Source organism: Saccopteryx leptura, chromosome 12, assembly GCF_036850995.1.
Source record: "Saccopteryx leptura isolate mSacLep1 chromosome 12, mSacLep1_pri_phased_curated, whole genome shotgun sequence".
Classification (NCBI taxonomy): domain Eukaryota; kingdom Metazoa; phylum Chordata; class Mammalia; order Chiroptera; family Emballonuridae; genus Saccopteryx; species Saccopteryx leptura.
Window position 1 is genome coordinate 51,024,022 of NC_089514.1, and position 27,737 is coordinate 51,051,758.

Genomic DNA, 27,737 nt, shown 5'->3' on the forward strand with positions numbered 1-27,737 from the left:
ACAGAAGCTGAATGTCCTTCCAGTTTTGAACGATGTAGATTATGTGAGCACTCACTTTCAGGCAGCATCTCTATACCACTCACTTTAAGAAACCTAAAAGAATTCATTCAATTAACCATTGTATTAGTGTGAACACTGGGATTCAAGCTTTGGAATATCAGAGTGGAGGAACATTCAGTCCCGTTTTCACATCATAAAAGAAACCACTGTCCAGACTAGCAGAAGGGGGGTGGTAACGAGGCATGGTGAGGCAAAGTGAATCTGCAACAGCATCTGGGGATCGCCCTTGGCTTCAGCAGGATGTAGGGAAACAGAACAGCCCCTTGAGATGAGCGAGAAATGTAGCTGAGAATTAAGGGTCAGGATGTTTGCTAGGAGACTGCCCTCAGTGTAGGATCAGGGGATCCCAATATAGAGATTGAAGGATGGCCAGTGGCAAGCAGAGGTCCAGCTGGAGAACGACGGTGGCAAGTGCCCAGAGCTGAGGGCCCCTGAGCAGGAGGAGGACAGTGACCCGGTTCTCAGCAGCAATCACAGAGACCAAACACGCTAGACATTCTGTCACACTAGTTTCCCTTTGCACCCAGATGCGAGGAGCAAACTCAAGAACATTATAGAATACTGAAGGGAAGTCGGAAACTGAAATATATTAAAATCTATAATGGACCACAAAAGCCTCTTTTGAACTGGAAAAAAAAAAGAAACTAAAACTAAAATCTTGAAATGGTGAAACTAATATTTTTCCTCTCTCGGGAGAGATCACGGCAGCACATGAGGAAGTTAAGCTCTCTAAAGAGAAACAGTTAAATTTATATTAAAGCTGCAATATGTAAATTCTGACCACTCCTTCCTTTAATACTTGTACATTTATTCCTTCCTATGAAACTGGTCCTGCACAAGCAGGGAAGATTCCTACCCTTCCTCTGGCCATCTTTCTGTGGAATGTGTCCCCTTCGACAGTTGCAGATGAAAGAGAAGCCTTAGGAGTTTCCTTATAAATAAGGAGCAGTGTTCTAATGTAGGACCTTGACACTGGCCTTGCTTAACTGTATTAGGACATACTAGACCTGCAAGCAGAGAACGTCTGATCAGGGCCCTGTAAGGAAGGAGGAAGTCCGAAGATCTGTATAAACATTAGTGCATTGAGTCAGTCAGACTCTCTGGCCATTGGGCAACAGTGGACGAACCAAGGGCAGAAGCAGCAGAAGTAGAAGCAGCAGTGAAAAGACTAGTGAGAGGAAGATGGAATTCACACTGCGGGATGGAAGTGAGGATGGCTGTGGGAGGCAACGTCAAGGCCTCCCAGAGATATCCACGAGCTAATACCCAGAATCTGAGCATACGCTGTTACATGGCAAATAGGAATTAAGTTCGCAGATGGAATGAAGTTTTGCTAATCATCTGAACTTAAAATAAGATTAACCTGGTTTGTTCAGGTGAGTCTAATGTAATCACAAGAGTCCTTAAAAATGGACAAGGAAATATGACTATGCAAGAGGAAGGCAGAAAGAGGGAAGCGTGAAAAGAGAGTTTCAAGAAGAGAGATTTTTGCCGGTTTTGTCCACTGGTACAGCCCAGCAGATCACAGAGTGCCTGCACGTAGCAGGCACTCGATAATATTGATGGCATAAACTAGCGAACGGACACAGACGCTGGTTACCGCATCAGGCTTTACTAGGACTGGGAATGCTGACTTAACAAGTTCTTTGTATTTTAAAATCAATATTTATTTTGAACCTAAAAACAAGGCTATGTAAGGTGTTATAGAGTTACATAATGAAATATAAATACAACAGGAAAATGATAATTAGATTAAATACATACAACAGGGTAATGGTCAATATGAAGAATATTACTGTTTCAATAAAGTATAGAAAATTGTGCCATCAGAACTCAGAAGAAAGTAAAATCACATGGGGTTATGATAGCCCAAAAAAGGGATTATAGCCACACACTGGAATAAACATGCATAAATAAAAAAGGGAGAAAATCAGAACATGTGTAAAACAAGAAAATATTAGAAAATAAAGACTGAAAGCTAGTACTGTAATTGGGACATTATTATGATGAGGTATAAAATCACCTTATGTTGTCAACTCAAAAGTAATTTAGACTAAAAATACCTAGCTCAGAACTTTTGGTGTCTATTACAACAATTAGTACATACAAAAAATTCAAAATATAATGTAGGCTTGTTTATTATAAGTGGAAGCCGTCCAAACACACACAGTGATATATTTATACACATATACACATGTACAATTGATCATAATCTCAAATTTACAATGTATACTGTTCCAAAGACAACAACATCAAACTAGAATTAGAACATCAAAATCCAGAGTACAATAACATTTGCCCTATTCCTTCTATTCTCTTTATCTGATAAGCTATAAATCCTTGGCTGAGAAAGTATCATGTTTCAAATGGGACAGTATTTTTAGGAAGAATACTGAGGAACAATGAAGTCAGAACTGATGAATCTTCCAGAGCACAGTCGTCCCTCATTATGCCAGTTCACTTTTCGTGGTCTTACTTTATCGTGGATTTTGAAATTGTATATATCTAATTTTGTATCACAGATTTTTCACTATATCGTGAGATTTTGCGGTATATAAGTATTTTTATATATCTATTATTTTAATTTTGTGGTAAAATAAGCAAAATAAGTGTGGGAAAGGTTTATAAGAGTGTGGAGAAGATTTATAAAGCCTTAAAATATATATAAATAATAAAATAAATATAAGGTCACTACTTCATGGATTTTCACCTATCCCGGGGGTTCTGGAACCCAACCCCCTTAATAGACAAGGGACCACTGTATATGCTACTTATAATAGTTCAGGAATTAAATGATGACACTTTTAAGCAACATATTAAAGGTGCAAGAAGGAACAAAACAGGGTAAAACCATAAACATACCTGTTCACTTTCCTCATACTACACATAGAAGCAGGTGATCATATTTAACCAGAAATATAAGTGGAATACTAGCGGTCATTCTCGGAATTAGAGAAATTAAATAAGGTGGGCATAAAAATGATTAATAGCAAGAATTTAGTTTTAAAGTTGGAGACATTTTACATATAAAAAAATTTTAAGTTTACCTTTAAGAATACTCAGATTAAAAACAAAAAAAAATTAAGACATACATAATAAGAAGCTATCTACTTGTTCTATTTTATTATTTTTATTCCAGGGAAAACTTAATAACCTTGCCTATTTCTCTTTATTTTTTTGCATATCTGGAACTATATATAAATCAACATGTATTTTGACAAGAAACTTCATGTGCAATTTAAAGTGGAAGAGATCATACTTGATTCTATTACAACTAAATTAAAAAATAATTAATTTAAGGCTGAGTGAGCTGCTGCTGGTTTAACATCCCTAACAACTTAAATTCATTTCACTGCTAACAAAAGAATTTTAAAATGCAGCACAGTTTAATTTGCCCTTAACTATCTTAGTAGCAAAGGCCTTTGCTAAACAAAAATTGCTACCTATCAATACTGATGTGTAACTTTACAAATTTATATCACTTAAGGAGTTTTCACACATGTATTCTTGCCTCAAATTCTTGTCTTTCTTAAGTTTTTCAACCTCAATGATATTGACATTTTTACCAGATCATTCTTTGTTGGGGTGTGATGTCCTGTGCATTATAGCAATGTTTGGCGGCATCTTTGGCCTCTACACACTAGATGCCAGTAGCATTCAAGCCCGCACCCAGTTGTGACAATAATAAATGTTTCCAAGCATTGACAAATGTCTCTTAGGGTACAAAATTGCTCTTGGCTGAGAACCACTGTTCTCTATATAAAGACATTAAGATGCCTTCAAGGGAAAAAAAAAATGAGAAGCTATGTGTTGCATATCAAGAGCGTGCAGTAGCAAATAATGGTCCTTTATGCTGTTCATCTTCATTGTGAAGAAACTAACACTTGGCTATATCACTTCCATGAGGTTTTAGCTTCCCTCCTTCTGAAGCTCAGAAACAAGAAGAGAGTACAGCCACTAATACTTTCACTGTAATTACAATTGCAAAGCCAATAGATTGCTACTTAGAAAAACAACAAATAAAAATTCATCCCTCAAATACCAGCATAACTTCAGAAACTGTTATTGATTGAAAGTGTAACAGATTGGTAAGGTTAAAAAGAAACACACATTTTAATTGCCTTTCACTATTAATGTTTGTGAACAGATTTTACTTCATTTAAAAAGCTGTTAACAAAACATTGAAAGTCATCATAGATTAGAAAGCCCCTTAAAGTTTATTTTATTTTGTATCTTTGAAAATAAATGTCATGGCCATGGCCAGTTTGTTCACTGGTAGAGAGTGTGTATGTTCCAGGTTCAATTTCCCATCAGTGCACACAGGAAAAGTGCCCTTCTGCTTTTCTACCCTTCCCCCTCTCTCTTCTCTCTCTCTCTCCCCCCACCCCTTACTGCAGCCATGGCTCGATTGGAGCAAGTTGTCCTGGGCACTGAAGATGGCTCCATGGCCTCTGCCTCAGGCACTAAGAAGAGCTCAGTTGCTAAGCAATGGAGCAATGCTTCAGATGGACAGAGCATCGCCCCCAGGTGGGCTTGCCAGGTGGACCCCAATTGGGGCACATGTGGGAGTCTGTCTCTGCCTCCCCTTCTCTCACTGAATAAAAAAAAAGAAAGAAAAAGAAAGGAAGAAAATGAATGTCATTAACCACAGCTTTAAAAAAAAAATAAAAAGAAAGCAACCAGCTTCTTTAAAATTTCAAGTGTTCACGTAAAGGGAGAGAGAGAGTCCATAGTCTCTGTTGATAATATATCCTTCAATCAAAATAGATTTTTATTTGAGGGGGGCTGTATTTTTCCCTAAAATAATCATCTTGATTTGTCTATATTATTATGGTAACTAGTTACAACTTGTCATGGTTGGAGAAAGTAAGGGAACTCTGAACAAAACCAGAGCATGTGAAATAAGTAAGCTATATTTGAAAAGTAAGAATGTTACTTTTATAACCTAGTTATACGTTTAAAAAATAATTATATTACTTTTAAAGTGATATGAATACAAAGCTACATTTTAAAGAGAAATAAACATTAACTCTTTCATAGCATTTGTTATTGCTATCACACCACACTTTATATTCCTTTTACCCCTACATTTCTGTGAAAAAAGGAGTGTTACTATGTATCTCACTTGACAAGCAGGTAAAGTGAAAGTTACTATTATCCAGCTATTAGCAGCATTCCCTAGAGAAGAAAAAAGATTCCCACTCCTACTTTTCCCTCTGCATCTTGCTAATTCCCTAGTCAGAATCACCAATGATTAATTATGCTCTGCTTTAAAGTACCTTCTTTTGCAAAAAATTGATATATTAAACTCCTTATCGCCTAGAAAATGAACATTCTATTTACATAAAATGACGTGACCACAATGTCAAAAAAAAGGACTCAGTCTAAAAATCCCATGGTTACTAATAAGGCTTTGCTCAAAACCGTTGTGTAAACACTAAATTAAGAGAACTAAATGCTCAATATTTAGACAAGTTTAATATCTACACCTTTGAGAGAATATTGAAATATGTAAATATCTATTTTAACAGTAACTTTAATATGAAATCATAATGATGAGTTAAAGCAAGGAACTTCTATTATGATGCCATAGCAGAAGGATTTTACCTTAAAAAATAAACTTCCAGATTAAAAAAGAAAGTTAAACCAAAAACTTTATAAATGTTTGTATGTTCTAGACTAACATGGTAGAAATCCAGACAGAATTTCCATTTAAGAAAAAAAGCCTGTAACAACCAGGTGACACTCCTCATTTAAATTAAATATAGTGATACAGTAATTTTTGTATCAAAAAGTTTGGATTCCTCTGACATTATTATTAGAAGACACAACACAATGTTGGAATTGAAGAGAAGGAAGTATGGAGCAATGTCACATAATGTGGGTGAAGATTTCAAAATGGATATATCAGATATTGCTAAAACTACAGGAATACCCACTGTAGCTTATATAGACACAAAACAAGCCTGGGAAGCTAACACAGGAAAAAGCTGACATTACACCTGGGAGAAGAAAGGAGCAGGGGAAAAATGTAGCCAAAGAGCCTGGGATTAGTGTGATGTCTAAAGGCTGCAAAAGTCTATGCCTCCAGCCCCGGACAGCAGATAGAGCAAGTCAGCTCAGTGCCCCAGGGCCCCCGGAATAGGGGTAGGGTGAGGCAAGTCAGGTACCTAAGACACAAAATGTCAGGTGCTGCTCACTCACTCTGCCTACGAAGGAGGATGCCTCCTCAAACTCTGCACCCTCAGGCACATCATTTGCCCCACCTGTCCCCTGCCAAGAAAAAAAGAGACTGAGACAGAGAGAGACCACGATCTGAAATGAGGGTGAACTCTCTTTCAGAATGTACCCTTCCCACCTGTTTCCAATACCAAATATGTACCACTTAGAGATCAAAGAGTTACTGCGGACTTAACCAGGTGTAAATGACACCACCCATCCTGCTTTTGTAATAAAGAGGAGGTTTATGATAAAATTTTGGATTCCTAAAGACAAAGGGGAGGTATTAAAAAAAAAAGCGCACAAAGGAGGCAACAAAATTCCCTGATGCCTATAATTTGCTTATATGATCATGATTTGTTGTGCCCAGTTTGGGTCAATCAAGTGTAGTAACTTGAGGATTTCTGACATATTTGCAGTGTTGCCTTTTTTTTAATTAAGTGATAGGCAGGGGGCAAAGAGACAGACTCCTGCATGAGCCTCACCGCGATCCAGCAGGCAAGCCCCATCTGGGGTTGATGCTCTTCCCATCAGACTACTGCTCTGTTGCTTAGCAACTGAGCTACTTTAGCACCTGATGCAAGGCCATGGAGCCATCCTCAGCACCTGGGGCCAACTGGCTTGAACCATTCGAGCCATGGCTGTGGGCGAGAGAGGAAGAGAGAGGGAGAGAAGGGGTGAAGTAGATGGGCACTTCTCCTGTGTGCTCAGACCAGAAATCAAACCCAGGACTTCTACATGCCAGGCTGACACTCTACTGCTGAGCCAACTGGCCAGGATCACTTTTTTTTTTTTAATGTAACTTTTGTAGACTCAGAAACCTATTTTGTAAAAAAGACAAACAGTGGTTTCTATTTACCAGTTTATTTTTTTAATACTTTTCATGAAGCAAATTCTTATTACGATAAAACCTACTGATTTAGAATATCTGATAATTTGGATATTGGTCAAACTTACGTATATTTTCATCAAGAAAATTTTATCAACAAATTAAATTAAAAAATAGTTGTTGCCAATATTTCATGAACTTAAAACTTATTTTTAAGAATATTAAGAATAGCCTAACCAGGCGGTGCTGCAATGGATAGAGCGTTGGACTGGGATGCAGAAGACCCAGGTTCGAGACTCCGAGGTCACCAGCTTGAGTGCGGGCTCATCTGCTTTGAGCAAAAGCTCGCCACCTTGAGCCCAAGGTCACTGGCTCAAGCAAGGGGTTACTCGGTCTGCTGAAGGCCCGTGGTCAAGATATATATATGAGAAAGCAATCAATGAACAACTAAGGTGTTGCAATGCACAACGAAAAACTAATGATTGATGCTTCTCATCTCTCCATTCCTGTCTGTCTGTCCCTGTCTATCCCTCTCTCTGACACTCTCTCTGTCTCTGTAAAAAAAAAAAAAAAAAGAATATTAAGAAAAACTAAGGAGCTGCAATGAAGAATTGATGCTTCTCATCTCTCTCCCTTCCTGTCTGTCTGTCCCTCTCCGTCTCTCTCTCTCTCTGTCTCTGTCACAAAAAAATATTAAGACTTTATTTTTTTAATGTTATCTATTCATTAATATGTGATAATTAGCCTCTTCATTTTCCAACATAGTAATTAAAGGAAAGTGTGTGTGTAAGTAATAAAATGTTGTATAATTCATATTGTTTAAAATGCATGTATGTTTCAAAATCTGGGAATCTTTTTGCATTCTTTTAATTTATAATCTTTAAAATATATAAATATAGCACCCATTTTGAGTTACTATATCTTGAACACATTTTTAGATACAACTCTTATAAGGACAGTATTCCAATAATGTCTATCAACAGAAGATGGCTAGTTGTCCCCGCTATTGGGACTGCCCCTTCCGGTATAACAGAGTAGGTGTATGCCTATTCAGCTAAGGGTTCCGTAAGTTCTGACCACTGAAATGTGAGCAAACTGTCTTACTCTTCAAGTGACTGGGTATTTGTTCTTTAGTCTCTTTCCATGTACATCAGGCTGAAAAGTAATGGCAACTGGAAGAACCACCTTGGACCCAGGAATGAAGCCACATACTGAGAACAGAAGAAGAGCCAACCAGTGGAGTCTAAGTTACTCACCTCTACACTGTGACATGACAAAAAAAAAAAATACAGTTCTCTTATCTCTTTGTTATACTGGCTCAGCCTGTAGCCCAAATAATATTAATACAATACCCTCAAATAATTAATAAGTGAATGACCTTTCCTGAGTTTTGATTACAGGTCAGTAGGATTTTATATGGATTACATCATCTATGTCAACAATTCCATGAGATGAAACATGTTGACTGGATCACAAAGTTATCAATTGGAAGAAAATAAGTGTATTTTCTTCAGGTGGAAAACCATAAAGACAAAATTAAGCAAAATGATTTTCTGTACCATTCTTAGCAATCCTTTCAATAGATACACACAAAACCATTTCTTGCATACCAACAATAACAGAAGATTTTATAGTCTGCATGTAAATTTACACTTTACAATTTCCTTCTACAGTTTTTTTTTTTAGAAATTAAAATAGAAATGTCTATGAGTGAATAACTGGTGGCAGAAGTTTAGCTTCTAATTTATATCTTTTATTAAAAGTGCAGTAGCAGGCCCTGGCCGGTTGGTTCAGTGGTAGAGCGTCGGCCTGGCGTGCAGAAGTCCCGGGTTCGATTCCCAGCCAGGGCACACAGGAGAAGCACCCATCTGCTTCTCCTCCCCTCCCCCTCTCCTTCTTCTCTGTCTCTCTCTTCCCCTCCCGCAGCGAGGCTCCATTGGAGCAAAGATGGCCCGGGCGCTGGGGATGGCTCCTTGGCCTCTGCCCCAGGTGCTAGAGTGGCTCTGGTCGCAACAGAGCGACGCCCCGGAGGGGCAGAGCATCGCCCCCTGGTGGGTAGAGCGTCTCCCCTGGTGGGCGTGCCGGGTGGTTCCCGGTCGGGCACATGCGGAAGTCTGTCTGACTGTCTCTCCCCATTTCCAGCTTCAGAAAAATACAAAAAAAAAAAAAAAAGGGCATTAGCATAACCATGTTACCTTTGTGTCTAATCAAAAATTTGCTTACCTTCTCAAAATACAAATAGCAATATAAAAATAAAATATTAACCTATATTCTAAAGCATAACAAGATTTTTTTAAACTTTGGAGTTACAGCTAATTAGTAGTTGTGTACCCTACAACAAAAATTTAACCTTGCAGCTGCTTCATGCATATTAAAGATGATGATTTCACTTCACAAGGTTGTCCTGAGAATTAATAAGATAATGCATGATAAGGGCTCAGTGCAGTTCTTGAACTAATAAAAAACAAATGAAGTTCTTCAGTTGTATTTTTTAAAAGTTCTAATATATTAAAATCACCAAGCAAAATTATAATACATTATTATCTCTTTCCTCTAATTTTATTTTTTTCCTTAATTATTTCTTCTACTTTGTGGCTGAGCATAAGCAATTAATGGACATGTTATCTCCCAGTAAATGATTAGATAATGAAGGATTCAGTAAGATACATCTTAAATCCAAATGCATCAGGGTAAGAGCACTACTCAAATCACACCAGATCTTTAACAGAAGTTAGGCAGGTAACTTTACAAATTAAAACTATATTTGATAAATAGTTTATAATTAATGCATTTAAACTATTGAATTCATCCAGTAATATCTACCAACCTTCCTTGAGCTAATATTTTATGATGCCATAAAGCAACATTCATTAAATTGCAAAGACATCTTATTTTAGCTATGTAGCCTCATTACAGCTGCGGATGAGCATTCAGGTAAAATGCTAGTTCTATCCTGCAAGGCCAGTAAAAACAATAACATTAAGTAATTCTGGAAGCACCATTATTTCCACAATATTGATTTCAATCCAGGAACCTGTTAAGTTCCTCCACTTATTCCACTTCTGGCCCCTGCCATGTGTTCAGCACTCCCCACCTGAGCTCACAGTCCACCCTCAGCTCTGGTGTCCTCCAGCCGGACTCGGACTTCCATCTCAAGTCAAAAAGAAACGCACCACTTGGGCCCCCAAACTGAACCTGCTATCTGGGCAAAAGGAGAGAGGCATATGGATCACTTCTCTAAATAAAATGACACTCTTCATGTACCTAATATTTAAAATCTCTTTCCAATAATGAATTCTATTCTCGCTCCTCTCTTTTGTTACATATAACACATAATTCTTTAATTGTACTGTATCTCTTTATGTCACTCTAATTGGGTGTCTGTCTCAGAAACAGAGAAATCGTGAGGATTTTCTTTCATCCTCTCCATTCTGTTTTGTTTTCCAGATTCAGACATAGCCATGTATTCATTTAACAGTCTTGCACTCTTCTTCGTACTTTACACTCATACAGCCTAGTGGAAATCAGGGGAGACTTTTTTTTTGCTTAATGATTCACTGCGAAAAGCAGGTTCAGTGAGAGAGGGTTCACATATCCACACCAAAAGTAAAAAAGATGTCAGCCAGGAAAGTGTGTTCTGAGGCTGAGGAAACACTGGGAGTGCAGGAGTGCTCCACAAGCAGTTTGTACTTTATCTCGATCTGTCAATAGAGAGAGTCATACAGCTTTGAACCCGAATCTGTCAATTCTCAGTTCTTTTTTTCTCCTTCCCCAAACTCCATCATTTTCATAGAGGATCACTTACTGTCTTGCACACTTTCAAATTCTTGTACAATTCCCCACAATAAACCACTGCGGATAGCCAGTACCTGCTTACAGGAGCTATCGGGCATCTTTGCACCCATTTAACAGGTTATTGATTAGCAGTGTCAGGTCTCCACAGAGAGGAACTGTGCCTCTGCCCAACCTCCGCAGCCAGCACAGTGCCTAGGACAGTGTTACTGGAACTAAATCTGATCATTGTCATTCACAAGGAACACCCTTATTTCCGAATACATTCATCTCATAAACATTTAAGTTTGTTCAACATACTCTTAGACTGAAACATACAACTGTTTTGCAAACAGTTTCTGGAATAATTTTTTTAAAGTATTTGCTTAATAAGGTTCCTTTATGAATTTCTATTAATAGATAAGATAACTATATATCTAGTTTCTCTCAAAAAGGAATATTCATACATAAATATCTATATAATAACTATTAATACATCATACATAAAACTGCTTTTTATACATTTCACTTCTTTTCTGGAAAATAAAAACCTCACTGCTTCACCAAGAACACAAGGCAAAACTACTTTCAACTGTTACATTACTTACACTGAAATGGATGAAATGAGACTATAAAGAAATGGCATTTAATTTTTAATAAATCTGATAAAAGTTATAATGTGAATGTTCACACCCAAGTAAAATAACCTAGTTAACATGCTATAGAAATATTTATATAAGGCTATCATTTTCAAAGTCATTTAAGAGTGATCTTCATCATTGCACAAATCATAAGAAAAATCATATTTTACAGAGTTCTTTTTCTTACTCCAAAATCTTTATTACCCATCTCAGTGATTCACTCTGGTCTCTAGATATAGCTGTAAACAATTTTCAACTCTTTTCAAAAATAAAATCTACCCTCAAAGAATGAAGAATTATCCCCACTAGGGATATTCAAAGAAATTCTTCCCAGTACTTAAAGTTACCACTATAGGAGAGATTATAAAATATAGTCTGAAGAATGGAAATGTGACATGCCAGTTCTAACGGACTGTATGTATCACACAGACCCATGTAGGTGAGCAGTGGATGTAAACTATAAAGTGTCTGTGGTGAGAAAGATTCAGGAATTGTTAGGGATGATGTTTCTCTTTCACAATAACAGGCAGTACCAAGGGTCTCTCTCAGAATTTTACTACCAGATCCAAATGAAAAATCACAACTTATTTATAACATAGAAACACAGCTTCCTATGAGTCAGAACTGCAGTCAAATTAAAGAAGAGATGAACAAGTTTATTGGGCTTCTACTCACGTCAACAAGCTGATTGACTCCACTGGCTGTTTTCGCCAGTGTAACCAGGTCTTCTTGCATCTTATCCACCCATGACTTGATCCTGCAGAAATTAGAGAAGAGAGTATTCTATCGTATCTCTGGGAAATCCACAGACATTTTATATTCATGGGCAGAGAATTTATTCAACTGCCTGTAATTATTTTTCTCCCTCCTAGCTCTCATTACGTCCACCCTCCCACCTGACCCACAAATTATAAAGCCCATGAAACTTTAGTGTAAAACGTCTTAGAATGCTGAAATACCCCCAGATCAAAGAGAGAAAAATTACCTGAAAGTTTTGTCCAATATGAGGATAAAATCTGCTTAATTTTTATGAAAATTCTATCTAAAATTAGTAAATATTTATAGAATATTCAAAACAAAATTTTATTTTAACTTCCTAGTCTTCTGATTAAAATATTAAAGGATGTGCTAAAGTGTAGAACATTTTTAAAAATGCAAGAAAATATAAAATATTTTAAATGTCTCATGATCTCATTACCCAGAGATAACCACTCTTTTTGTTTTCAAATCTCCCTCCATCACCATTTACCCCCCTTTATCCTCTACCTCCCCCACCCTTTCCCCTCCCAGTCATCTTAATGTTGTCTGTCTGAGTTCCTCTTCCTTCGCTTAATCCCTCCACCTTTTCCACCCAGCCCCAACCACCCCTCCCCTCTGACAGCTGTCAGTGTGTTCACTGTATCTAAATCTGTTTCTATTTTGTTTATTTTGTTCATTAGATTCCACATATACCGTATTTCCCCATGTATAAGATGCGCTTTAATTTGGGGGCCTGAAATTTGAAAAAAAAATGTATTGCATAAAGTTATTGAACTCAAGTTTTATTCATCATAAAATTCATACAACTCCTCATCACTGTGAAAACTCCCATCCATTAGCTTGTCCTCATCTGTATCTGATGACAAATCACTGTCTTCATATATTGCCTTGTCCTCAGTTCCATCTATGGTATTTGAAATGCCACACTTCTTAAATGACTTAACAACCACTGTACAAGATGCACCCAGTTTTTAGACCCCAAATTTTTCAAAAATGGGTGCATGTTATACATGGGGAAATACAGTAAGTGAAATCATAATGGTGCTTGTCTTTCTCTGACTGGCTTATTTCACTTAGCATAATAATCTTCATTGGAATAACCACTCTTAACATTTACTATATTCCCATTTAGTCTTTTAAAATTATTTCACATGGTTGAAAGCATGTTATGTAAAATTTATGCATCATTTCTTTTCCTGAAGTCATAGACAAATACTCCCATGCCATTACAAGTATCATAAACATTTTATTTTAATGGCCGCTTAATATTTCATTATCTCTATATCCCATCATATTCTTGACCATATTTCTGTTTTACAAAAGATATTGAGGATATCATCAGCTTTTAACCTCTATAAATTATACTGCAACAAATATCTTACTGTATAAAGCTTAAACATGCATCATTTCCATAGCTAGATTCTTAGACTTGGAATTACTGGAACAAAGCTTAAATTTTAAAAGCATAGTTTTGAGCATTAAAATTATGATTGAAGGATTTAAGTTCAAATTTTTTTCAGGTATATACTTTAGATTAATGCAGTGGAAATCTTAAAATATAAGCGATGATGCTGGGATATTTTAGAAAAACCTAAGTTAATGGTCTATCTTACTTTTTTCTAGTATTAAGGACATTACCAAATACCATGCAATTTTCCCCATTTTAAATCAATAGAATTTAATTTTCAATCCTTTCAGATATCTCCTTTACTCATCCACATGTTGTAAAAAGACCTAAAGTATACATTCTTTTCTGTTCATGCAAATATAAATAACACTAACAAGCATGATAGATGATTATATTTGAATTAGAAATTCCCTCCATATAGATACATATGTGTGTGTGTGTGAATTTATCTGTTGCTTATTTATTTTACTTCTTTAAATTTTATTAGTACTAAATGTTTTAAAAAGTGCTATTTTATAAAGAAGTGAACTGTGGCCTGACCTGTGGTGGCACAATGGATAAATTGTTGACCTGGAATGCTGAGGTCACTAGTTCAAAACCCTGGGCTTGTCTGGTCAAGGCACATATGGGAGTTGATGCTTCCTGCTCCTCCCCCTTTCTCTCTCTCTCTCTCCTCTCTAAAATACATACATACATACATACATACATACATACATACATACATAAAAGTGAAGTGTGTATTTCACAAGTGCTTGAGTCAAGGATATTTAACCATATTGAACTTCTTATCCTTAGATAAGAGTTTCAATAGTCCTATAAGGCTGCCTTTTACTTTTTCAGATAAATTGAAAAGTAACAGAATAAAAAAAATTAAACGTGAAAGAAGTATAACATGGCAAAGGAATTCAAATGAAGTATAAGAGAATACATAAAAGAAAAATAAACTTATAAATTAAAAAGAAAGAACAACACTGAGAGTCAGTTATAAAAAGAATGGAATGCTCCTGGACAGGCAGCGGCACAGTGGCTGACAGAGCCTTGGCCTGGGACACTGAGGACGCAGGTTCAAAACCCGAGGTCGCTGGCTTGAGCGCAGTCTCACCAGCTTGAGCATGGGGTTGAATCTTGAGCAAGGGATCATAGATATGACACCATGGTCGCTGGCTTGAGGCCAGAGGTCGCTGGCTTTAAGTCCAAGGTTCCTGGCTTGAGCAAGGGGTCACTGGCTCAGCTGGAGCCGCCCCCCGTCAAGGCACATATGAGAAAGCCATCAATGAACAACTAAGATGCCACAATGAATCATTGATGCTTCTCATCTCTCTCCCTTCCTGTCTCTCTCTCCCTTTCTCTCCTTCTCTTGGGGGGAAAAAAAAAAACCCTTGGAGGAAAGCACAGAGGCTTGATTTACATGTGAAACCAACTAGTTAGTAACAGAAATACAGAAAATCTTGGGATATTTACACAAATGAAAATAAGGAAGAATATTTATTGAACCATGCTATATGAATATGATTTAAAAGATAAATCAATATCAAGAAACAAAAAATAAAGAAATAAGATACAGTAGATAAATTTATAGACTCATTAAAATGAGTGATGCACATCATATTATTCTAATTATGAGCTGATACATGTATTTGAAACATATTATAAATACTAATATTCTTATTACTACTATTAGATAAATATAATTCTTTACCACTTTTACATTTAAAACAATATATTACAGTAGGGAACAGGTAGAAGCAAAGACTGCTGACATCAACTTCTAATTCAGTCAGACTACTTCAATTCTCCAAGCTGTTACTGAACAAGTTCTAAAACCTAAGGAAAATGAATCATCTGTTCTAAATATAATTCTCAACATTGATAATAGTAAGAAGTGCTATACATCTTTTACATCCTTTTCCCTGGAAACTGAGAGACAAAGAGTACGTTTGTAAAAACATAAACGTAACTCCTGCCAGAGTCGCGATTGATGCTGAAATGATGGAAAGCTTGCACTCTGCCTTGACACGTGAGAGCCGTCACCACCAGTGCTCACTGAGGTGAGCCTATTCGGGCTGAAGCAATTCAGGGCCTTTCAAGTCTCCTCGGCCCCACTGACAAGCTATCAAAAACACTTTATAGGAGCAACAGTTATTTTTCATAGATATGACACATTTTCCAGTTTTCCTGAAATACATGAGCACTCTGCCTTCCAAACCTGGAATTAGAAGAATGAAACGGCTAGAAAGTAAGCAAAGATCTCATTCATCATAAAAGTGGAAATTACATACGGAAAAATACTCACAGGTAAAACTGTCAAGCACATATTTATAATCACTGAGCATTATTTCATTAAAGTCTCCAGAATATACCATAAAATTTTGGAGAAGCCAACATAGCACTCCAGGAAGGAGAATTTGTTGTTTTCTCTTTGTTAACCCATTCAACAAGTATACGTATTTGTCGGAGAAGATATTAAAAGCTGGAGATGCAGAAATAAATTATATATATCTTTCAATCTGTTTGGGCTTAAAACTGGGGTCTGGAAGGAGAGGCAAAGAACAAGAATAAGGCATTGCAGTGGAAGAAAAGTAACTCTCTTTCAGCCTTTTAAATTCCTGACTGAGACCCTGTAGCCAAAGGGAGATTAACAAGCAAAAAGGATACTAGCATATTTAAATTTTACATGACATGGGCGCCTGCACAAGAAAATACAAACCCAAAGAAATGGTTAAATCTGAGGTTCTTATGCTAGATCTAATAAAAAGTGGAAAGTTGTGGAAAGCTATGAAGGTCAAAAGTATTGTGGATAAAGCATCAACCTGGGACGCTGAGGTCGCTGGTTCAAAACCCTGTGCTTGCCTGGTCAAAGCACATATGGTAGTTGATGCTTCCTGCTCCTCCCCCCTTCTCTCTTCCTTTCTCTCTCTCTCTCTCTCTCTCTCTCTCCTCTCTAAAATGAATAAAATCTTAATTTAAAAAAAGAACAGTGTCTTCATGTGGTCAAGTTTGCAAATATGATATATATGTTTGCTCGCTTATAGTTTGTATAGTTTGAGTGTGGGGGACAGGCTGTAAGCAGACAGGGTCCTTATAGCCTAAGGCTTAGTCCCACCCTTTTAATACTAAGATCTTCTCAAAACTAAGCTTTTCCCCACACCCTTGACTGTTGCATGATGTGGGATGGTGCACTCATATGAGGAATCCCGTTATGCCTCAGATAAGACTTCCTTATTTGTATACTGGCTTAAAGGCTTTAATTCCTACACTATAAAATAAGGAAGACCAGGGGCGCTCTCTCTCTCTCTCTCTCTCTCTCTCTGTTCCTTAAATTAGCATTGCAGAGGTGAGGCAGCCAAGATGGCAGAGTGCTGAAGGAGAAGCCAGTTTGAGAAGTTTGTGCAGAGAGAAGGAGATGGGGAACAGAGGTGAATAAGGCTGGTGAGGTAGAAACCTTTGATTCTAGGAATACTCAGATGAGTCAGTGGCTTTGGGAGCCCTGAATGAAAAGGGAAGTGTTTTCCCACTGTGTATACTTGCCCGCTGGGTGCGAGCTAGGATTAAAGCTAATGGCCCACCAGTTCTTGGCTCCGTTGTTTCATTATCGAGGGTCTGAATCAAATGCAAACCTGCATGGGCCAGGCAGCTGTAAAGCCGTGGCTACTGGCTTTACACTTCAAAAAAATAAGTATGAGCTGTGGGCAATAAACTGAGAGAACCCTAACAAGGCTGTTTATTCAGATTCCTCTCTGTCCCCTGTCTTTGGAGATAAGGACTTTCCTTTCCTCCAGGTATGGGAGGAAAGGCAACTCGCACATGAAGGAAGGCCAGAAAATCTTTCTTGCATATGTGAATCCTCAAACTCCTTCCGTTTAAAATGTTCAACATGACAAGCTGTCTGAATTTGGGGTAGCATGTCCTGAATCTCATCAGGACCCAGCTGAGATCCCTTACATTTTATTAGGAAATAATGGAAGAAGGCAGGCAGAGGAAGCTTTCTAGCGGTAAAATTTGAAAAGACAGGCAGAATTTGACAAACTTGAGGAGAGAAGGAAGTAACAATGAAGGCATAGGGAACATAAAACATGGCTTATTCTGCAACTGTAAGTAGTGTAAATGGTTGGAGTCCAAGGTCAGATGAGCAAATGGTATGGAATGGTGGCAGGAATATGGCAGGGAAGACACTCAGACAGATAGATGGGCCAGCCAAGAGCTTAAATAACATTCTGAAGCAGTTAGATTGTACTTTCAAAATAATGAAAAGATAATAGAAAATGTGAAGTTAGAGAGGTAAACATCAATTAAGATTTTCTGGACATGATAGAATAATTTCTCTGACAGCCAAGTGGATGGTGTCTTAAAGGGAGAACAGAAAGTAGGAAGGGTTTCATCTATTTTCTAGATGAAAGCAGAAAATATCAGAGTTCATGCTGCCTGTCAGCAATTCAGCTAAATAAGTGGAGACAGAAATCAAATCTTCATGGGCACTTTATTCAGATGGCAGGCAATGTGGGGACAGGGGGTTACATTCCTTTTCATAAGGGGAAGAAAAGGGTAGGTAAGGGTTTGGGAATTTCAAGGGACATTTAATCAGATCACAGTCAAAGTTAATTGTATCATAGACAGCTGATGTTCTGTCCTTGGAGCACAAAGGCGTTGCATGCAGTCTCCTGGGGCACAGAGGTGGCTCACTGGCAGATCTCGAAGTCATGGAACCCAGTTCAGGTAGCCCAATTCCTGGAACAAAGCTGTAATTTGCATTAACCATTATGCCCATGACTATAAAAAAAAAAAAAAAGCCAACATTGCTCGTTAAAATTTTAACTCTTGAGTCCCCCCTAACATCAGTAAGTATAAGAAGTGAGGAAGATTTGTGCCTGGCCTGTGGTGGTGCAGTGGATAAAAGGTCGACCTGGAACACTGAGGTTGCAGGTTCGAATCCCTGGGCTTGCCTGGTCAAGGCACATACAGGAAGCAACTACAATGAGTAGATACTTCCCGCTTCTCTCCCCTCTTTCTCTTTCTCACTTCCCCCCACTCTCTCTCCCCTCTCTCCAAAATTCAATAAATAAAATCTAAAACAAAATGTTTAAGAAAAAAAAGAAGTGAGGAAGATTCAAACTAACCGAGTAGTGGTGCGAGTAGAGAGGAAAAAGGAGGAGAGGCCAAGTAGAAGAAACTAGCTCAACAAAAATTCTGAAGTTCATTGATAAGTTTGTTTTTGTTCGTTCAATTAGAGATGTTTTTGAGAGTTTCATGTATAGATTACCCAGTAGGCAACTAAATGCACATGGGTTTGGAGCTCTCGGAAAAAAAGCTTCCATCAAACCAAGTGTGTAGAAGGGACGTAGGTAAATCAATGTAGGACTCCCAAAGGAGAGTCTGTAGAGGAAGGAAATATACAGTAGTCAGCGCTCTGGAAAATAACAGTAAAGGAGAAACAGAGGAATCCACGTAGTGGCAAGAGAGAAGGGAGTCCTGAGCTACCGTATCACAACAGCCAGAGGAGGGAAAAGTTTCCAGAGAGAGGCAGTAACTAGAGAGTCAGCAAATAAGGTAAGAGAAATGTATCCATTTAATGTGTGAGAATGAGAAAAGCAGTATGAAATTTAGAGAAAAAGGATTTACTGCTCTGTCTTTATTTTTAATTAGGAGATGTGGGTATTTTCTATGTAAAAGAAGAAAGGCGAATCATTAAAAGTTATTTACACATTGGGGAGCTCCAAGATGGCAGTGGAGTAGGCGGACGCACAGACGCCCAGCTCTCAACACCAAACTGGAATACAAATCAATTTAGGAAAAATCAGCATGAAAAACCAACACTGAACTGCAAGAACAGCTCTCAAAAACCAAGGAGCAAAGAGGAAGCCACAATAATCCTGGTAAGGAGTGCCTAAATCTCCTCTGCTTACAGGAACGGAAGGGGGGGGGTGAGGCTGAGAGCCCAGAGAGGATTTCACAGAGGAAAAAGAGCAGAAACTACTGCTCAGAGCCACTTACCTGGTGACCAGGGAGCAAGGTGGGTTGAAAAGACCAGCTTATCTCCCAAGTGGAAAGGACAGGGAGAGGGACAGACTGTGAGGGGCTAAAGTATGCAAGAAACGAAATTAAAAAGCTGACTCATTCGTGCTGGAGGCGGCCATAGCTGGGGGAGGGACTGAACCTTTCACAAAACAGAGCTGAAGTGCTTCCGGATCAGAGATCTCCGGACATCTATCCAGCTCCAATCAGCGCAACAAGACACAGCTGAAAACAAGAAGTGGGGAGGAGGGGCAGTAACTCAGGTCTCCATGGAGATCTGAGATACACCTCCCCCTACTGAAGCTGAGAAAAAACCCTGCCCCCAGTGAGATTAGTTGGTGGAAGAGACCTTCAGCGTCTCAGGTTACACCCACAGCATTCCTGGTTACAGTTTCAAGGAAGCCCCCTGCTGAGATCAGTTAACAAGACTATCACCTGTTAAGAAAACAAACAAATCAAGACTTCAAAGCTGCCCAAATCTGAAAGTGGATTACAAATAATAGCTGATACCAACCCAAGAAGACCTAGAAATAACACAACTGAAAACTGGAGGCAGATAACACCAAGCCTAGACTCAACCAACTCTACAAATAAAAACCATGATGAGAAGACAAAGGAGTGCAACCCAAATGAAACCACAAGAGACACCCTTGAGAGATGAGCTGAGTGATATGGAAATAATCAAACTTCCAGATGCGGAGTTCAAAGTAATGATTGTAAGGATGCTTACGGATCTTAGAACAACAATGGAGGGGCAGTTTGAAAACCTAAATAAAGAAATAGCAAGTATAAAAAAGACCCAGTCGGAGATGACAAATACAATATCAGAAATAAAGACCACAATGGAAGGAATTAAAAACAGGATAGATAGAGCAGAGGATCGAATCAGCGAGTTAGAGGACAACTGGAATGAAGGCATGAAAGGAGAGAAGAAAAGAGAAAAGAGACTCAAAAAGTCAGAGGAAACTCTTAGAGAGCTCTGTGACAACATGAAGAGAAATAACATCCGCATCATAGGGGTTCCTGAAAAAGAAGAGAAAGGACAAGGAATAGAGCTGTTGTTCAATCATATCATAGCTGAAAATTTCCCTAAATTAATGCAAGAGAAACTCTCACAAGTCCAAGAAGCACAGAGGACTCCATTAAAGAGAAACCCAAAGAAACCTACACCAAGACACATCATAATTAAAATACCAAAGATAAGTGATAAAGAGAAAATATTAAAAGCTGCAAGAGAAAAAAAAGTTATCACCTACAAAGGAGCCCCCATAAGGATGACATCCGACTTCTCAACAGAAACACTTGAGGCCAGAAGGGAATGGCAAGAAATATTCAAAGTAATGCAGAACAAGAACCTACAACCAAGACTACTTTATCCAGCAAGGCTATCGTTTAAAATCGAAGGAGAAATAAAAAGCTTCCCAGACAAAAAACAACTCAAGGAATTCATTACAACCAAACCAATGCTGCAGGAAATGTTAAGGGGCCTGTTGTAAACAGATCAAAGTGGGAAAAGAATATAGCAAAAAAAGGAATACACCTTTAAAGAAGAAAATGGCAATAAACAACTACATATCAATAATAACCTTAAATGTAAATGGACTAAATGATCCAATCAAAAGACATAGGGTAGCTGCGTGGATAAGAAAACAGGACCCATACATATGTTGTCTACAAGAGACACACCTTAGAACAAAAGGCACACATAGATTGAAGGTAAAAGGATGGAAAAAAACATTTCATGCAAACGGAAATGAAAAAAAAGCTGGGGTAGCAATACTTATATCAGACAAATTGGACTTTAAAACAAATGATATAGTAAGAGATAAAGAAGGCCACTACATAATGATAAAGGGAGTAATCCAACAGGAAGATATAACTATTATAAATATCTATGCACCTAATATAGGAGCACCCAAATATATAAAACAGACTTTGATGGATTTAAAGGGCGAGATAAACAGCAATAATATAACAGTAGGGGATTTCAATACCCCACTAACATCACTAGATAGATAGATCCTCAAGAAAGAAAATTAACAAAGAAACAGCAGAGTTATTGGAAACACTAGATCAACTCGATTTAATAGATATCTTCAGAACTTTTCACTCTAAAGCAGCAGAATATACGTTCTTTTCAAGTGCTCATGGTACATTCTCTAGGATAGACCACATGTTAGGGCACAAAAGTGCTCTCAACAAATTTAAGAAGACTGAAATCATATCAAGCACTTTCTCCGATCACAACGGCATGAAACTAGAAATGAATCACAGCAGAAAAGCTCAAAAATTCTCAAACACATGGAAACTAAATAGCAGGGTGTTAAATAATGAATGGATTAAGAATGAGATCAAAGAAGAAATAAAAAAATTCCTAGAAACGAATGACAATGAGCATACAACAACTCAAAATTTATGGGACACAGCGAAAGCAGTGCTGAGAGGGAAGTTCATAGCACTACAGGCACACTTTCAGAAGCTAGAAAAAGCTCAAATAAACAACTTAACCCTGCATCTAAAAGAATTAGAAAAAGAACAGCAAGTAAAGCCCAAATGTAGTAGAAGGAAGGAAATAATAAAGATCAGAGCAGAAATAAATGACATAGAGGCTAAAGAAACAATACAGAGGATCAATGAAACTAGGAGCTGGTTCTTTGAAAAGGTAAACAAGATTGATGAACCTTTAAGTAGACTCACCAAGAAAAAGAGAGAGAGGACTCAAATAAATAAAATTAGAAATGAGAGAGGAGAAATAACTGACACAACAGAAATACAAAATATAGTAAGAAAATACTATGAAGAACTGTATGCCAAAAAACTAGACAACCTAGATGAAATGGACAAATTCCTTGAAACATACAATCTTCCAAAAATCAATCTGGAAGAATCAGAAAACCTAAACAGACCGATTACACCAAATGAGATCAAAACAGTTATCAAAAAACTCCCAACAAAGAAAAGTCCGGGGCCCGATGGCTTCACAACAAAATTCTACCAAATATTCAAAGAAGAACTAACTCCTATCCTTCTCAAACTATTTCAAAAAATTCAAGAGGAAGGAAGATTTCCAAGCTCCTTTTATAAGGCAAGCATAATTCTGATTCCAAAACCAGGCAAAGACAACACAAAGAAAGAAAATTATAGGCCAATATCTCTGATGAATATAGATGCTAAAATCCTCAACAAAATATTAGCAAACCGGATCCAACAATATATGGAAAAAATCATACACCATGATCAAGTGGGATTTATTCTGGGGAGGCAAGGCTGGTACAATATTTGTAAATCAATCAATGTGATTCATCACATAAACAAAAAGAAGGAGAAAAACCATATGATAATTTCAATAGATGCAGAAAAAGCATTTGATAAAATCCAGCACCCATTCATGATCAAAACTCTCAGCAAAGTGGGAATACAGGGAACATACCTCAACATGATAAAAGCCATCTATGAGAAACCCACAGCCAACATCATACTCAATGGGAAAAAATTAAAAGCAGTACCCTTAAGATCAGGAACAAGGCAGGGGTGCCCCCTTTCACCACTCTTATTTAACATAGTCCTGGAAGTCCTAGCCACAGCAATCAGACAAGAAGAAGAAATAAAAGGCATTCAAAGTTGGAAAAGAAGAAGTAAAACTATCATTATTTGCAGATGATATGATATTGTATATAGAAAACCCTAAAGTCTCAGTCAAAAAACTACTGGACCTGATAAATAAATTCAGCAATGTGGCAGGATATAAAATCAATACTCAGAAATCAGAAGCATTTTTATACACCAACAATGAACAGTCAGAAAGAGAAATTAAGGAAACAACCCCCTTCACAATTACAACCAAAAAAATAAAGTACCTAGGAGTAAACTTAACCAAGGAGACTAAAGACTTGTACTCGGAAAATTACAAAACATTGATAAAAGAAATCAAGGAAGATACAAACAAGTGGAAGCATATACCGTGCTCATGGTTAGGAAGAATAAACATCATTAAAATGTCTATATTACCCAAAGCAATCTATAAATTCAATGCAATACCAATTAAAATACCAATGACATACTTCAAAGATATAGAACACATATTCCAAAAATTTATATGGAACCAAAAGAGGACACGAATAGCCTCAGCAATCTTAAAAAAGAAGAATAAAGTGGGAGGTATCACACTTCCTGATATCAAGTTATACTACAAGGCCATTGTACTCAAAACAGCCTGGTACAGGCATAAGAACAGGCATATAGATCAATGGAACAGAACAGAGAACCCAGAAATAAACCCACAGTTCTATGGACAACTGATATTTGACAAAGGAGGTAAGAAAATACAATGGAGTAAAGACAGCCTCTTTAACAAATGGTGTTGGGAAAATTGGACAGCTACCTGCAAAAAAATGAAACTAGATCACCAGCTTACACCACTCACAAAAATAAACTAAAAATGGATAAAAGACTTGAATGTAGGCCGTGAAACCATAAGCATCTTAGAAGAAAACATAGGCAGTAAGCTCTCGGACATCTCTCGGAGCAATATATTTGCTGATTTATCTCCATGGGGAAGTGAAATAAAAGACAGGATAAACAAATGGGACTATATCAAACTAAAAAGCTTTTGCACAGCTAAAGACAACAAGAACAGAATAAAAAGACAAACTACACAATGGGAGAACATATTTGACAATACGTCTGATAAAGGGTTAATAACCAAAATTTATAAAGAACTTGTAAAACTCAACACCAGGAAGACAAACAACCCAATCCAAAAATGGGCAAAAGAGATGAATAGACACTTCTCCAAAGAGGACATACAGATGGCCAATAGGCATATGAAAAAATGCTCAACATCACTAATCATTAGAGAAATGCAAATTAAAGCCACAATGAGATATCACCTCACACCAGTCAGAATGGCGCTTATCAACAAAACAACACAGAATAAGTGCTGGCGAGGACGTGGAGAAAAGGGAACCCTCCTGCACTGCTGGTGGGAATGCAGACTGGTGCAGCCACTGTGGAAAACAATATGGAGATTCCTCAAAAAACTGAAAATCGAACTGCCTTTTGACCCAGCTATCCCACTTTTAGGAATATACCCCAAGGACACCATAGAACAGCTCGAAAAGGAGAAATGCACCCGCATGTTTGTGGCAGCATTGTTCACAATAGCGAAGATCTGGAAACAGCCCAAGTGTCCGTCAGAGGACGAGTGGATTAAAAAGCTTTGGTACATATATACTATGGAATACTACTCAGCCATAAGAAATGATGATATCGGATCATTTACAATAACATGGATGGACCTTGAGAACATTATACGGAGTGAAATAAGTAAATCAGAAAAAAAACTAAGATGAATCCATACATAGAAGGGACATAAAAATGAGACTCAGAGACATGAACAAGAATGTGATGGCAACAGGGGTGGGGGTTGGGGGAGGGGGAATGGGGTGAAGAAGGAGTGAGGGGTTAGGGGAGGGGAGGGGCACAAAGAAAACTAGATAGAAGGTGACAGAAGACAATTTAACTTTGAGGGAGGGGTATACAGCACAATCAAATGTCAAAATAATCTAGAGATATTTTCTCTCAACATATGTACCCTGATTTATCAATGTCACTACATTAAATTTAATTTAAAAAAATTATATAAATTAAAAAAAAAAAAAAAAAAAAGAAGAAAGGCAAGTAGAGATGGAGACATAAAGACTCAAGTAATTTTTGACAGAGTGAGGTCCCTCAAAAGACTCCAGATAACTCAGGCTTTATCTGGTTCATTCCCAAACATGGGAGGGGAAGGGAAAGGAGGAGGACGAATGAAGAAATAACAGAACACAGGAGAAACCTAGTCCATGGCTAGAGAGAGGTCACTTCTTTCATGGAGATTGGACAGAAAATGTAAAAGATTTTAGGTACACGGAAATAAATAGAACAACCAGATCAAAAGTTGAGTCAGTTCTACTCACTGGTCTTGATTTCCTTTGCAATGAAGAGAGACAACTATCTGTTCAGTGACAGGCAGTAGGTATTAAGGGAGGGTAGTTGAAAACAAAGTTGGAGTTTTAAAAAGAACAATGGCTAGAGGTTAATTCAGGACTTGCCCTATCCTGGGTGTCATCAGTTTTCATTGGTACTAATCAGCATGGCTGTGTGAATTTTTCACTAGTTCCAGGCTACAGAGAGCAGATGGCAGATGAAGGGCATTCAGATGAATACAGGGAGGACACGAGCAGGTAGTAAAGGGCGAGGAAAAGAGAAGGGCTTGAAATTTTCACTATCTCTACTCATTCTAAATAACAAAAATTACCAAAAATATTCATTGAAATGTTATAGTACTGTATTTATAAACAATTCTTATTTTCTAAACCCTTTTCTTATGGAACCATAAGTCTTATTACAATATTTTTAGGAAGATAGGAAAATACTACATTGCCAAATTTCACATCATTTTTTTAATTTTTAGCTTAACAGTCTTATAAAATATGCTGAAAAAATAAAGAAAATATCCTAAGTACACATGATCCTCAGTAAATCTCTTAAAACAATATATAATTTTAAAGTAAAAACTTCCTAAAATCACTATAAAATAAAATGGATCACTTTCAGAAAGTTTAATAGTTTAACAATCTTTCTTTTAGGAATATATATATATTACAATATCTAACAAGCAATGTATATCTGGTTATACAGATACGGTGGAACCTGACTAATCTGTGTAATGTTTCCATGAGGATCTTCAAACTTGTGAGGCCAGGAACACACTATTCCACTTGTTAGAAACCTAACTTCTAGGTTTCAAGTGTCAAGCAGTAACAGGCTTTAATGTTGTGAACATGGGACTTGAGCATGTTACCAAGGAGAGTACAGACAAATATTTATCGAGGAGAATGATGAGAGGCTTCAGAGATGGGGGATACAGTTAATGTATGCAAGCAACAGAATTCTTTCTTTTCCCTTTGCACCCTGTCCCCACTCTCCCACTGCCTTTCCTTTAGCTCCTATGACCCTGTACCCTGGTCTCTTCCACACTGTCATCTGACTCCTTGTTTCACCTTCTCCTGAGATCAAATACAACTGTCAACATCTCTGGTGGAGCCTTTCCTCCTTTCTCCAGCTTCTTTGTTTTTTGTATTCCTTCAAAACCTCAGACCTTGAACTGCCAAATCTCATGACTGCAACTATCGCCTTTTACATGTATAATCTCCACATTTGAGCTCTAGTGCTAACTACCATTTGCTAGATCATTCCATCTTGATATCCCACCATTTTTTTTCAAAATATCTATAAAACTTAATTCAGCACCTTCCATCTCCATACAACTAATTCCCTTGTATCGTTTCTCATTGTTGGCAAACTATTTCCTCAGTAACCCAGGTTCATGTAATCAATGTCTTCATATCTCACCTCCAGACCTTTGTTAAATAGTAGTATCTCAGCATTTTCCTCAATACAGAGCTGATAGCGAAATATATTGAGTCTTTATTTTATGCCAAATTCCGTGCCAAAGTGATCAACATGCACTCATTCAGTCATCATAAAAACTAGTGTTCCCCCTTTTTTCTTTAGTGAGAGAGGTTTTTTTGTTTATTTGGTTTTGGTTTTTTGTTTTGTTTTGTTTTGTTTTGTTTGGGGGGGCTAACAGGGACAGACAGACAGGAAGGGAGAGAGATGAGAAGCATCCATTCTTTATTGCAGAACCTTAGTTGTTCACTGATTGCTTTCTCATATGTGCCTTAACCAGTGAGTTCCAGCTGAGCCAGTAACCCCTTAGTCAAGCCAGTGACCTTGGACTTCAAGCCAGCGGTCTTTTGGCTCAAGCCTGCAACTATGAGGTCATGTCTATGATCCCACACTCAAGCCAACGACCCCGCGCTCAAGCTGGTGACCTCAGGGATTCAAACCTGAGTCCTCAGCATCCCAGGTTGACACTCTATCCATTGCGCCACCGCCTGGTCAGGCAAACCAGTGTTCCCTTTTTACAGATGAGAAAAATTCTTTCTAAGATCTTTTTCATCAAACAAACTGACAAAGTTCCATGAGTGTTGACTGT

At 37.7% G+C, this 27,737-nt stretch overlaps 1 protein-coding gene across 10 annotated transcripts in view; it reads right to left on the minus strand.

The window, feature by feature from the left end:
- CACNA2D1 (calcium voltage-gated channel auxiliary subunit alpha2delta 1) overlaps nt 1-27,737 on the minus strand; it is a 587,655-nt gene that overhangs the window by 478,582 nt on the left and 81,336 nt on the right. For all 10 annotated transcript variants that reach the window (XM_066354417.1, XM_066354423.1, XM_066354420.1 and 7 more), the window contains exon 2: nt 12,196-12,277. In XM_066354417.1, the coding sequence (XP_066210514.1) occupies nt 12,196-12,277 (82 nt within the window). The remainder of the gene's footprint in view (nt 1-12,195; nt 12,278-27,737) is intronic.